The sequence below is a fragment of the Acyrthosiphon pisum genome, chromosome A3 (genome assembly GCF_005508785.2).
Source record: "Acyrthosiphon pisum isolate AL4f chromosome A3, pea_aphid_22Mar2018_4r6ur, whole genome shotgun sequence".
Lineage (NCBI taxonomy): Eukaryota > Metazoa > Arthropoda > Insecta > Hemiptera > Aphididae > Acyrthosiphon > Acyrthosiphon pisum.
Window position 1 is genome coordinate 1,602,617 of NC_042496.1, and position 15,096 is coordinate 1,617,712.

The following is a 15,096-nucleotide window of genomic DNA, read 5'->3' on the forward strand; positions in this document are numbered from 1 at the left end:
ACCTATAATTGTGATGCATGTTGTACGCGAAGTATTAGTTATTATAAATATATTTACAATTCGAGGCAAAACAGAAACGAGGAAAATTTATTGTCTAAGTCAATAAAAATATCGCCAACCCGGCAGTTTTCTGACCACGCAGAAAGTATATAAAAATCACACATGGGGTAGGTGACAGACAACGTCTTCTACGCAAACGTTATTTAGGTCAAACTATATAATATTATTATGACGTACTATAATAATATAATATAATTTCGTTTGATTAAATAAAAACGACCACGTTAAATCCACGTGCCAGTTTTCTCCGATACGATGGCCATGACGATGAGCTTTAGCGTTATTGTTCCTTTATAGATAGGTGTGTTGTGGGTAAACTGCTGCCGTAGTCGAAAATGTATTTTTCTTTGGAAAACAACTGGAGAGGTTTTTTTTATAAACGACCCGCTGTGTAGGTACACGATTTTTTCTCCCTCGTATTCAAATTTTAAACGTATTATTTGCTCTGAAAACGGATTATTTTTTAACGACATTAGGAATTTATTAAAAAATGCACGGGGAGGTTGTCGTGGAACGGATGTCTCAGCTGCGAATAATGTTGCGTGAAATAATGCAAAATGGTATAGTCGACTCTAAAGACGGTTTTTGTATACGTACAAATGCGCAACACGACGACTTTACAACCCGACTCGGTGTTGCTTTTTATTTTTTTATAATCTGTTCTTAATTATTATTAGGTAGTTGTTAATGTGATGGGTTACCGCTAGAAATCAAGTTAGGTGGTGTATATATTTTTTTAATAACTATCAGTTTGCATTAACATTCTTAATGAATCCTGCACTATACGTAACGAATTAAACACGTTTAATAATTATCGTCTTAATTGTTGGTATTTGTATTACCAGACAACAGCGTGCAGTATAATATAATACCAGAGATTCCGATTTTACAAGATTTTGTATACGGATTTCAATTATCCGAAAATGTGTGCCTCTGAACTTTATTGTATTATCTCATGACAAGGAATTTCGTCGGGTCGGTGTTAGCATAAAATGTACACTCGTGCGTATTTCGTGTGCACACGAGCGCTCGTTTTTTAGTAATTTTTATGATAATTGCTAGAAACACATTGAAATTATTTGAATAAACAATTCCGTGTAAGAGTTTTCATTTCATAAACGTACCCCGTGGCTAGTTATTTATTATGAGACGGTACGTGGTAAATGTTTTTTACTCTATAATTTTTGATCTTTTGCGAGTGAAGTCGCTATAATATTATGACGAAACGTCCACGCCGTATCTCATGCCCAATGATTTCCACTGTAGACGCCATGTTGTAATATAATAATAATATCATACTGTAAAAATACACGCAATGAGTCTTGAACGTGTGTGACAGTGTTAAAAATCTCTTTAAATCGTTTTAATAATTATAATACATTATTGTGTTTGCCTAAAAACGGCAATGCGTCTCTCGGACGATTCGCGTCTTCCACATCAGTGTATAAGATTATACTATTGTTTTACTTCTAACATAAATAATATGTTTTTGTGATGGATAAAACGTTTCTAACCGATTTTTCACAGAGTTTTCGTTGTCATATGGTGACTTATTGACAAAAAAATATTTATGATTCATAGATTTTCCTCGTTGAGGAATAATATCTAGTACCATTCTATAATTTTTCGTTGTATCTAATCAAAGCTTATACCGTTCAAATTGGACCTTTACTTTGACCATTTCGGCTCACGTCATTGACTTACCGAATGCACAACGAATCGCATACTAATAATATGATTTTGAGTTTATTGAACGATATCCGCACCCTTACTTGAATGACGTTATGTAGGTGATATTTCCATGAAATTGTATTCATGGAGGAAATAGCTACAACCATAACATAAAATATCCGATTATTTTCGAAGTTATCATAAATATCGTCCATGATTTTCTACTGGAGTAAATTAGATAATGAATTTTCAAATGGTCACCCTGAACAATTTCTAAAAGTGGAGATACCCGCTTCTTGCACCGGGCCCTTTTAGGTTAGGTGTATGTTCTTTTCCTTATATTATACGTGGTAATGATGTAAATGTACAATGTTGTACGTTTACAAAATTTTGTTTTTACTAAATCGACTTTTTGCATTATATATATATTATCTAAATATTGCGTGATTGAACGTACAGTGTTATACACAACAACTTTTCCAACCTTCTTTTTAAAACTAAAATTTCGGGAAGAATCTCTTGAAATTATACACGGTGCATATTATAATATTGTTATATTATAACGATAATACGGACAACGACTGAAGACAATATGGCGGCGTCGTAATAACCGAGAACAATTCTCGACGTCGTACTTTTAATCGATCTCTAATCATTTCGCATTATTCTGTGCTGCATATAAATCAGGTATTTCAAATTTTTCAAACTATCATCTTACCTTAACGTAAATAATAATGATAATAATAATAATATTCTTATATACAATTATTATGCGAGGGCAAATATTTGTTTCTCCGGCCCCGTTTTAATGGACATTGATAGGGAAAGGGAGGAGAGGAAAACGGTTTAAAGGCTTACTCTTAATACTCGGACGGGTCAACAACGAAAGGAGTAGTCGATACGATTTTCGTTAAACCTTACGAATGACCATCCATTTCATAATTTTTGCATTATCAACAACGTCGTGATATTATTAATGTTATGATTACCAATGCCCTTATCGTGTGGCTTCCGTGTGACTCCATTATATTATTATGATATAATATTACGTCAGTGCACATTGTCACTTTGTGCTTCGATCGTATTGCGTATTCATATGGTGTTCAAAACTATAATCGTGTTATTTTAATTAATAATATATAATATTATGGAACTGTATAATAACTTATTCCGACGACGGAGCTTCGGTTAATCGACCGTTATACATTGTCACATTATTAATTAGGTCCCATTATGCGTTAAAACCGTCCGTCCTATATCCATGTACTAGCAGGTATCTATTTGTAAATACTTATTTAATCGGTTATTCCGAATTCGTGGATATCTTGAACCGAGAAATATCACGGAAAGTACGAGACATTTTTAAAAGTTTTAAGAATAAAATTTACTCAAATTTAAAAAAAAAAATAAGATAGGTATTCAGTTCTGTGTATCCTTTAAGACATGCCCTATAGTTCTCGAAAAAACAATCACTATATAAAGTTGTATAATATTATATACTGAAAAACAACTAAAATATATTCTAGTCATATATTATCATCTTCATCGTCACCGATAATCGAATCGTTTCTTGTGCACGTTGAGTTTTATTTATCTCTATCTTTAGAAAAATTGGGCTAAAATCAAATTAAACTTGTACGGTACAGATTCGAACGTTATAGATTCGAGGAAACGTTTGATGCGACGTCTGGACGCAATGTTTTAAGCAAAGCAAGCCCAACAAAAACACATATTATTGCATATACCTACTATTTTATATCATAACGTTTGGCCTTAGATGTTTTCTTTTATTTTAACAAAATTGTCTCCGATGCCGTAAGTCAATCATATACGACTCGTGTTTGTCGAAAAGATTTTTATTGTATATTTTATCAACAATATAACCCTTCGTAATATGACGCACTTGTTCTCTGGTCTCTTTTATATATTCTGTTCTAATATTATATTTTTCACATTCGAGTCTGTTTTACTATTATTATTACTATACAGTTGTATATATTTTTTGTATACATGGAGAATTAAATATCCATTGAAAGGACTAAGGCGGTGGTTCAAACCCGGCCAAGACCTGCATGCTGGTCGTTTGGGAGACTCCTAACTTTTTTTACGTTCCAACATAAACTATGTTTAAAACGTATAGCGACAATGACAGTCCCGAATGAGTCGAAATGGGAAATAAAATGTACATTTTGTTGTTATATACCTTGCCCAAAAATTCGAAACAGATAACGATACAGAAAATATGTCAATTCCCCCAAAAATACTACGCGAGGTATCTCATACAGTTATATAAATTATTCACTATTCTCACTCATTTTCCTAATAGAAATTTAGAACAGTAAAATAGAACCTACAATCTTTATTCTACATACCTAAATGTAAAAATTATAAAAGTTTATTTTCTGCTATGTTTTAGAATTCAACGTGTTTCGCGTTGTAAAATAATGTCATCAATGTCTTCTATAATGCTAGGTAATATTATTTAGATAAGATAAATCTATATCTTATATTCTAAGTTCAACCTCATTTTATTTTTATTTATTCTCATAGAGTGGTAAAACAATTTCAAAAGTACCATGCAGAGCGTCATTAAATTACAAAAAAAAACTCCTTTATTGTACCAAAAACATTTTTTTTTTCTTTAAATACACCAGAACAACATCAAGCAAAAATGTTAAAACAGTAAAACAAATGTGAAAAATATGAACAAATGTTGAACAAACTTCAAACACCGTTCAGAAACTTTTTTTGAATAAAATTAATTATCATTGCATTACAATGTATTTAACACCTGGTTCAGTGTCCTAAGAAATGACTGCGTCAATTTATATCCTAACTTTGCACCGGAACAAAGAACTTACTTATAATTGTATATACCTACACTTTCGATATTTTTTTTAGAGACTCGTATATAAATTCATCCAAATCAAGCTTTGATTTTAAATTCGTTGATGGAATATTATTTTAAGTTTTAATAATCATTATAAAAATAGATAATTAATATAATCAAAGTAGCACTTTCAACTGAATATTAACATTTAAGTTGCATCATCTCTCTCTCTTCATTGTTATTCCTGTCACTTATAGGGTGTTACCACTGGGTATCTTCCCTAATCTCACTATTCATATCATTCTTACTTGTCACATATCAAACCTACTTATTATACTAAGAACATGTATAGATTGTAGATTTCTTCAAATAATAAAAAAAAAAAAAAAGTTGCATCAAGACATTAAACATTTGAAATATATCTAAAAATATAATATAATAAATCTGAGGAAAATCAATAAGGTGATTTTTTTGTGTATAAAAATATACCTAATATTGACTGTGTTTTAAAATTGTTCAATGATTATCTATTTATCTAGAAATTAATACCAACTGACCAAAATGTTTTATTTTAATATAAATTGTATACATAGGCTCATATTTTATTTACACTTGCATTATAAATAATATCAATAAAATACCTTTTCAAATTTTAAATAAAACGCATAACATGATACAATTTATTGCATTTAATTTCGTAAAGATTTTCACAGAACTCGTTGAATTAAATGTATACCACAAATTACAGCATGACTGTTTGCAATAAAAAAAACATTTGATGAGTTTTTCGGAATAGGTCATAAATAATGTGAGCAGTAAAACTTTAACATAATAGTATTGAAAAAACGGCAAATGGTTTATTGTTAATAAAAAAAAAAAAAAAACAAAACGTTTCCCTATTATCTACTAGATTATAATACAACGGAAAAAAACTAATTTAACTAAAATTCATAATAATGAATAAAAACCTTCTAAAGTCCTCACAGTACAAAATTATTGTTATGTTTAAGGGGATTCGATACCATGGTTTTCTGTTTTTGTCTAACACACGCGCGACGTAGTATTTTAGACATGTTTTTTGCCCAATATACCAATTGATCTAATGAAGCGATAAGTATTCTGAAAACAGATTTGAATTTGTCTTCAAGTCTACTTGAAATCGAATTTCCCACATTTTTGATATTTTCCCCTAAATTCTTAAAAATTTCATATTCAAAAAGAGTGTTTAAAAATTCTGTTATTTCAATTTTTGGAAAAAGTTAAAATCAAAAAATCAAAAATGTAAAGAAATTCGATTTCAAGTAGACTTGACGACAAATTCAAATCTGTTTTCAGAAATCTTATCGCTTCAATATATCAATTGGAATGTTTAATGTTTGGCAAAAAAACACGTCTAAAATACTATGTCACGCGTGTGTTGTCGTAAATTGCGGTATCGAATCCTCTTTGAGTTTTAGTTCTTTTATTCCAGTCGAAAAATTCTAATATTTACATTACATTATTATATTATAATTTAACCAAAATTATTATGATTATTAGGTATAGAAATGTCGATTGCTAATATTATTTTGTTTATCAGAATTAGTCGTAGATTACGCTTTATACGTAAACGCATTATCCCCGAGAAAAAAAGAAACACATTTTTTAAACATACACAATCGACTGACTACAACTTTCGTGAAATTAACGAAACCGCTAAATGATGCCTATTATACTACGGTATTTGCTCATACAATTAGTATGTAGTGTGCGGATTAAATCAATTAGCAATCACTCCATCATTATCAAAGTTCGCCGCTTTGCGACGCATAATTTCATAATATTATTCGCGAAGAACGAACGTGTGACGGAACGAAGACAATAATAATACGTTCGAAATAATTGGTCGAACGAACGAAAACGTTACCAAACTAAATTAGAGCAAAACTTACTGTCGTGCCTATATATAATTCAATAATTGATTAATTGGTTTGAAAGAAAAGCTGTTCATACTATAACGATCTCGTTGAACTTGTGCAGGGTATAAAACGACGGCGTGTCGTTTGCTTTTCGTAAACGGGTTAAACGCATATTCGTAAAATATTATATTTATGACTGGCTACGAACAGTTTACAACCGAAAGCAGGACGAAAACTTCAGGCGACGAACAACTTGTCAGGACGATAAAACGTAACAGACGCAAAACGTATAAAACTCACTCACTTCTCCCCAAACGTTGTCAGACGAGCGTGTATAACATTGGAAAGCGACTGGGTTGAGAAATTAAAATTTTGCTGAAATGCTAAAAAAAGTAATCGTCTCCGAATGATCGATTTGCATCCGGTTCAACTGCACGAGCGTCACTGAGAGATGAGGATAATCCGGTTTCGTTCATTTAGGGCGATAGGTACCGATATGATATTATAAAATGTGTCAAATCAATAGCGCACGTACCGGATACGTATCATCGCGTGATCTGACGAGACATAGTAAACGTCGACTAAATTTTTTTTTTACATTCGATCGTGTCACGTGCGACCACATTGTACGATTGATAATATTGGTGAAATTAATTGGTTTTGTACACTGTATGTTCTTTTGTACGACTATTGTCTATATAATGTATTCAACATTTGTTGGATTAACCGTTTTTAATTTCATTCTCAAAACCCGATGTCGACTATTAATGTAATGACTAATGATAATAAAAAGTATTATTTAAATAAGTGAGGAAAATCCGCGGTTTCTCTCATTGAGGGCGGTACCGATAATATTATAAAATGTGTCAAGCCAATAGCGTATGTGTGTACCTTATGCCTAATTTTTTTTTTTTTTTACCTCGAAAAATTAAATTGAGTCACGTGAGACCACATCGTAGTATTTTACGATTGGTGCATTTAGTGTAGAGCGGGAAACGAGTTGGTTTTGCACAGTGTGTGTTCTTTTGTACGACTATATTGTCTATATGTATACGGAATTCGTTGGATTAACCGTTTTTAATTTTATTCGCAAAACCCAATGTCGACTGTTGATCTAATGATAGTAAAAAGTATTATTTAAATAATTCACCATACAATACCATACGTTTTCCGCATATTTTTATCAACTTATTATTATTAATTTAATCCATAAATTTCCAAATATGCACGTTGCGAAATGTAATATCATTGTTCTACTGACAGTTATACGGTGTATCTATGCAGAAATAATTTGTATTTCCATTTATAAATGTAATTTCCACGTTCGATGGATTATCATATTATTATTTAATTAATGCACTTGGTATCATGGTAGTATAATCGACAAAATAGAATATTATTACATACAATACTTTTCGCAGCCAAATTGTCCAAAAAAAATTACGATTTTATGGCCATAAATCAAATTTTCCGCTTAAATCCATTTCAATTATTGAATCGCAAGAAAATTTAGTCATTCACAGAGTACTCGGGGGTCTAATAGGTGAATATCAATAAAAAATAAATAATTTTTATGGCGAAATTAAGCTATATACTTCAGTTAACTGTTAATGCTAAGGGATGTTGCAGGTGCCCGTAGAAAATTGCATATTACGAGACGTTTTAATTTTCTGGAAAATTAATTGATATATAAGTACTAAATTATAATAATAATATTATGTCAGAAGTGATTCAACAGTCTTATCGGTTGTTAGAACGTGTATAGGACTCATGTCCATCAAACATTCAACCGTGCAACGAGGAAAATAATCATGATGTAACGATTTATGATGTATATGCCAATTCTGTAATAAATTATATTTTGTCTTTTAAAGTATAGTCGACGTTAATTTGGTGGTACAATTTTCTTCTCGTTCATTTGAAATCCCTCTCAGGCACAAACCAAATTAATAACAAAAAATAAATAAAACGATAGTAGAACGTTCATAACCTCGCAGTGCATAATATTATAATACAACGAGCAATATACCGTCGGCAGCATAAATGTGCAAATCATTTCGATAAAACTCAGTACATATATCAAGTAGGAGGGGTACATAATAATATTATATGAGATACGTACTAATAATTAATATTATATGGTATATCAAATTCAGTGTCGCCAATGTCAGTCGTATCGTTTTCGCTATAGTTTTTCGAACTTCTTAGTCGAGAGACATGTGTGCGTAATATTGTTGTTGTGTTTTTAATAACTCTCACTGTTGGGGGGAGGGGGGAGGCACGGCCACCTGCGTTGCGGGAGTTTAATATGGGGGAATCCAATTTTGATTATTTAATATGTCTATACTAAAATAGTGCGATTGAATTTCGTAAAATACAACGTCTATTCATACCGTTTATACAGTTTTAAAACATTAAATATGTGTAATTGCGCAATAATATAATAATATTATACATAGGTAGTTGACGTTTTCTAGCTAGTGAAAAACTTGCCCATTACTTCCGGCGTTGGACGTCCGTGCGTGAGGCGGCAGAACGGTAATTTTCCGTCACTCGTGATGACCGGACAAATCACGTTACGAGTCTGTCCCTGCAGGTACACACACACACACACACACACACACACACATAAATCCCTAATTTGATTTCATCCGTCCTTCCGTTTTTGTTTCCGTCCCCGACCTAACGCGCACGTCGTTCCCGCGATGCGAAGGCGAACCGATGACGACAAACACGTCCGACCGTCGATGTCCCGCGTAAGGAGCACATCCTAATACAATACGAGACGACAGGAGTTCATATAATAAAAAAAATTTCCAGACGTGTTGCATTATAATATTATTTACGTATGAGATTTCAACCCTTCCTCGCACAACCCAACCCCACAACTCCATGGCATACGAGATCGTATTGAATATGTATAGAATTAAAATCTCTGTGGTCTCTCTCTCTCTCTCTCTATCGCTCACTCTCCTTCGCTCCAACACTCAAACTTCTACGACGGAATGTTTTCATCGTTAATTTTTGTTTATACATATGAATTATAAAAGACAGTTTTAAGACCAGATCCTGCTGGCGGATTCCTATGCTCCCTAGCAGATCCCTGTGCATCGGACAGCAGATCCCGCCGCTGACGGCTGATGCCATAATTTATTTTGATTTGTTTTGAACTGTTTAGGGACATTTTCATTTTACAATTTTATTAGTTTTCTTTTTTCTATGAATGTCAATAAAACTTTATTTGTTGAGTAAAAATACTTGATAATTTAATACAAGGCTCCTACTATATTGTTACATTGACGTTACAAAATAATGAACAATCACGAAAATTAGCAAATTATTTTGAGTTAAGACTTTATAAAAATTTTTCTTTTTAAATCTGAGATTTTAAAATGTAATACAAGATTACTTATAAGATTATCTACCTTTATGAAACAAAAAATTTCTATAAGAAACCCAAACTAAGAGTAGGTATTTTGAAAAAAAGAGTTTGGCGGGTGGGAACGCTTTTATTATTTGAATAAATATGTGTAATATATCTACATTGTATAAAATAGTCATTCAGTTACTTCAAATGTTTCCATAGAACCCAAATCCATCACTATACGATCATAAATAACCTCTTGATCTCATGTGTAAATTTGTAAGCGACATACGTTTTTTTTTTTTTTTTTTAATTCTAGTAATAAAAGTATCAACGTTGGAGTATCGAATATACTGAAAAAATTTTGTTTTATAAGAATTTTACAAATTTTTATCCGGATTTATGTAATTTATCTACATTTGACTTATCGCATTAAATATTCGAACAGCTAATACATCTATTTCTGATTCGCCTATGTCTACAGGTAGATATAAAACCATTGATTTTTCTCAACTCATTCATACCTGTCCATAACTGCAAGTGACGCCCAAAAAATTCACATTTTTTAAATTATCTTATTAAACCTAGCATGGTAGGTTTACCATAAACATACTGTTTGAAAATACTTTTGTTAGAACTTAGCAGAATTTTATTTGGATTCATAAAATTGTAAATTGTTTGACAACGGTTATTAATCCTATTACAAAAATATTTCGTGGTATGTTCCGGGCAGCCCTCGGTGACATATATTTTTTCTAAATATGATGCTAAAATCAAGTCCGAGTCCTTATCATACATATCCGCGACATATAATATATACATCAACTCATTATATGTATAACAAAAATAATTAGCTCTAATTATAGGTAATTCGGTTGATACGGTATAGATTCCCAAAGCTATCGAAATAGGTTTAAATCTCAACTTTCTAATAATCTTACGATGTGAAACACTAAAATTATTATGACAATCGGTAGTCTGCTCTCATAATACATTTTCACGTGCATGGTTAGTTGAAGTAAAGTTATTAACTTGTTCCATCAATTTAGTGTCGAAAATAAAAATGGATCGTTATGATTATTAAGGTTATAATTATAGGTGTAATGGTCCGTTAATTTATGACAAAAACGCAAAATATTTTGCAATTGAAACGCAGTCATTGTTAAAGTTAATGATATTATTGGTTAAATATATTCTTCTTCTTTAGAGGACTCGTATTCATACATCCTAACCCGAAAGAGTAAAATATAAAAAAAAAACTATAGATACTTACTGGTTATCTTCGGAATGTTGATACATATTTTAAAATATTAGGATCACGATATATCTTGTTATTATAAAAAGATGGAAATAGTTCAAGCAAACGCAGTAACAAGAAATCACTTGTGTGCGGCACTCATCGACTGTTAACCCTTAATAACCACCGGCACACACGACATCTGTAGGTTAACCAGCGTTATGTGATAACGTGAATTTGATAACCGATATACACACACGTTCGTGGTATATTTTATTACAAATTAAGGGTATATGTGGTCAAGCCCGGATTAAAGGGAGGTCAAAAGGGTCACGGTTCCGGGGCCCATTGAACTTGGGGTCCCCTCATTATCCCTTAAATATATTGTTTAACGCATCCAATACAGTTTTCGAGAAAAAAAAATATTTAAGTAGGTAGGTATAGGTATAATAGGTAAATTATTTTTAATAATTATAAAATGAAATTGTATTCTCAATTTTATATTACGAAAAATTACTATAAATAATGAACTATATTTGCCAACAATTTTGTTTGTTTTTTTTTTTTTGAGCATTTTAGATTACCGACTTAACTATTTAAGTATATAAAAAGGTAGTTGTAAGAAAAAATTATTTAGCTCTTGTAAATTAGGTATTTCAGTTAAAAGTATTTATGCATATTACTTAGAGGATCATAGTTAAGAACCTAGCGAACTAAAATTTATCATTTGACTGTCAAAGTGTTCAGAAAAAATGCTTTACCAGAATCCATCAAAAAATATAGTGGTCACCATTTGAAAAAATAAAGTCGATTTTATTATTGGTACATCTGCGTGTTTAAAAATCGTTTAAAAAAATTGCTTGTTAAAAATAAAGAAACACGTCTTTTTTTTGTTTTAACGAAATTCCATAATATCATCGATTCATAATTGTTAAAAAAAACCCGCGTAGGTACAATGATATAAGATACACTCTGTATATTTTTCGTATAGTAAAAAATTATACAATAATATAAAGTCGTTAATGTGTAATGATACATACAATTTTTTTTGAAGTTAAAGTTTACAGGGGCCCACTAAATGTATGGTGTCCTGGGGCCCAATTGATCCTTAATAGATTAAAGGTATAGATTAAAGTAATGTGATAGCATAGATATGTTAACACTGATATGATTACACGGATATGATAACTGATAATATGAGTCATGCACGTTTACGGTGCACATTGATCTACTAGCGAGCATAGGAATCTGCCAGCAGGATCTGGTTTTAGAACTGTCTTTTTTTATCCTACTATATATTTTATTCGTTTATTTGACTTTAACGCTAGTTTATGGTTATTATTGTCGCGCATATACCGTTTCTAGTAAACGCGAACGTAACGAAATACGCTATGGAAATTGATATGGTGGAGACTTTTTTTCATTTTTACGACCAAGTGCCTGCAACGATCAGCACTGTTGTTAAAACGTCGTGGTAGAGGTGGCGAAGACGATTGTCGAATACGCCGATGACTGAATATCGGCGGCCGCTATTCGTACTTAAGAATTCGTTTTTGTAGGTATACTTTGCTATAATAAATAAAAATCGATTTTATAGTCATATTTATCGCTTTGTTCGTATATTTGAATAAATGATATTATTTATACTCCTGGAGTTAGTCCCTTGTTCCGATTAATTCACGATTCAGTAGCATCTTTCATCTCGTTTGAAAAGCCATCCCAAAACAAACAATTAACACGTAACCTAACTCAATACAGTACACAAACACAAGTCACACATAGTTTCGAATTAACGCTGAAATGTACTCCTGAATGGATTTTTAGTTTGTTTTAATTAATTTTGTTCTTACACCCACGTTGTTGGGATACAACGATAATACGATTATTGAATTTTCTTTGAAGAACATTATTTTTTTTTAAATATACCATTCGAAACCGCAAGTAAAATATATTTGCATTAAATTCAGTTCGTTAAAACTTTTTATTTGAAGACATTGAAGTTTTTAATGAAACATGTAAAATTTAACTGAATGAATGTAGAACGAATTCGGGATGATCAAAGTTTGAAAACAATAATTATAACTATACTAAATATTGACAATATCAATCGTTAGATCGATATAGCTTAAGAACAAAACACAATAATTCTATTATTTGTTTTTCAAGTTACAAATCTCGTATAAATATACAATAAATCGTATCAATATATCAAACGTATAACGCCGAAGGCATATGTGTCACGATGCGGAAAAGTTATAAAAATAAAAAAATCGTACCATTTATGGTTTAAAATCATGATTTAAAGTTTTTAATATTTTCTTTTAGATCGGTTGGATGAAAGCCGAAGATCAAACAATATTAACGTTTCACGAGCGTGTAGTGGCTTCAAACGGTCGATTCAGCGTAAGTCATGAGAATTACAGAACTTGGTATTTACACATAAGAGACGTGGAGGAAACTGACAAAGGCTGTTACATGTGTCAAGTAAACACGATCGAAATGCAAAAACAAATCAGCTGTTTAGACGTCTTAGGTAAGTGGACAATACAAAAAATACTATTTTATTATACAGCTATTATCTTCAAGACTGTAACTTAGGAGTTTCCAAACTACGCCCCACGGACCACTTCCGGAAAAAAATAAACTGCTCGTAATATTATTATCTTGTTAATAATATATTTATATATATATTTTTTTTTTTTTTTTTAAACACAAGTATAGTCTTCCATTAATAGATGTTTAACATAATTACAATCCATTTTTTAATTAATATTTAAATTAATTAATAATATATTTACTTATAATATTCCTTGCATTTCCACATTTCCCAGGTTTAATTTTATATAATATGGTCCTCGAAAAAATAGTTTGGAGACTTCTTGCGGCGTAATTAGTTAGAAATTACCACTAAATAATACGCGTTGTAAAAATGTCTCGTAACACATAATTATCGTCTTATTACAATTAAAACTAAATGAAATAATATATTGATAACAGTTACCCATCACCATATATTTCTCAACCAATTATAACCTTGGATAACAGAACCTTTTCTACTCGTACGCCTTTTTATAATTGAATAATATTTATTTTACCTGTATTCGTTTAACTATGCGATATAGTTACAACTAAATATTTTATTTGATTTCCAGTCAAAAATAATCAATAAACTATCAATAGGTATAGTAATGGCGTAATTAAAACAAATATAATTGAATTCCAGAAAAATAACTCCTAAAGTTATATGTTAAGGTTATATCACTTACTATATAGAAGAGTTTAAAACTATTTAATATTTCGATTTACTCTGATGGAAAAGTATTACTATTATTTTACATTATGGTGAAAACTTCGTCTTTTTTTCGGGAACGATCTGCAGGAAACGCATTGATGTTAAACTTTAAGCTCTGTCAGTTTCACCCAAATGCGTGGGCGCGTGTGTGTGAATGGTTATGAGTTGGCCACAAACTCAAAGTATTTCGAATAGTTCCGTCGATTAAGCGTCACGATGTCTGAGTCGATCCAAAACTACATCACTAGATCCGTTTAAAATTCGTAACTTTATATAATTGCCTTCCGGCCGTTTTCCGACGGTCGTGAAGACTAGCTACGACACACGATTACCCAGAGTCACATGCTGTTATCTTCGGTCGTCACCGACCTGTAACCGCGCGCACACGTCCCATCCCCTCCCGCCACAGCCCACCACTGAAACGATGGTATATTGGATCACGCAACAGATATTTCTACCGCTGTATAGTTATAATAATATAGTAAACAATACGCATAATACAATATCGTAAGTACTCGAACATTTGTACGCGTATAATATTATAATGACGAAATTATACTATAGGAGCACGTTGCGCTTGTTCGTGTCACGTCGATACATATAATATAATGTAATTAATTAAATCAAACCTTTTGTGCATGGCAATACGGTTATATTGCACCGGAGCGTTATAAACGACCGAGCAGGGTGTGTGTGTGTGTGTGTGTGTGTGTGTGTGTGTGTGTAGACTTCAAGTACAAAACT

At 31.6% G+C, this 15,096-nt stretch overlaps 1 protein-coding gene across 2 annotated transcripts in view; it reads left to right on the plus strand.

Moving 5' to 3' along the window:
• LOC100164469 (lachesin-like) overlaps window positions 1–15,096 on the plus strand; it is a 235,666-nt gene that overhangs the window by 80,566 nt on the left and 140,004 nt on the right. For both annotated transcript variants that reach the window (XM_001943368.5, XM_008187244.3), the window contains exon 3: window positions 13,386–13,593. In XM_001943368.5, coding sequence (XP_001943403.2) covers window positions 13,386–13,593 — 208 coding nt within the window. The remainder of the gene's footprint in view (window positions 1–13,385; window positions 13,594–15,096) is intronic.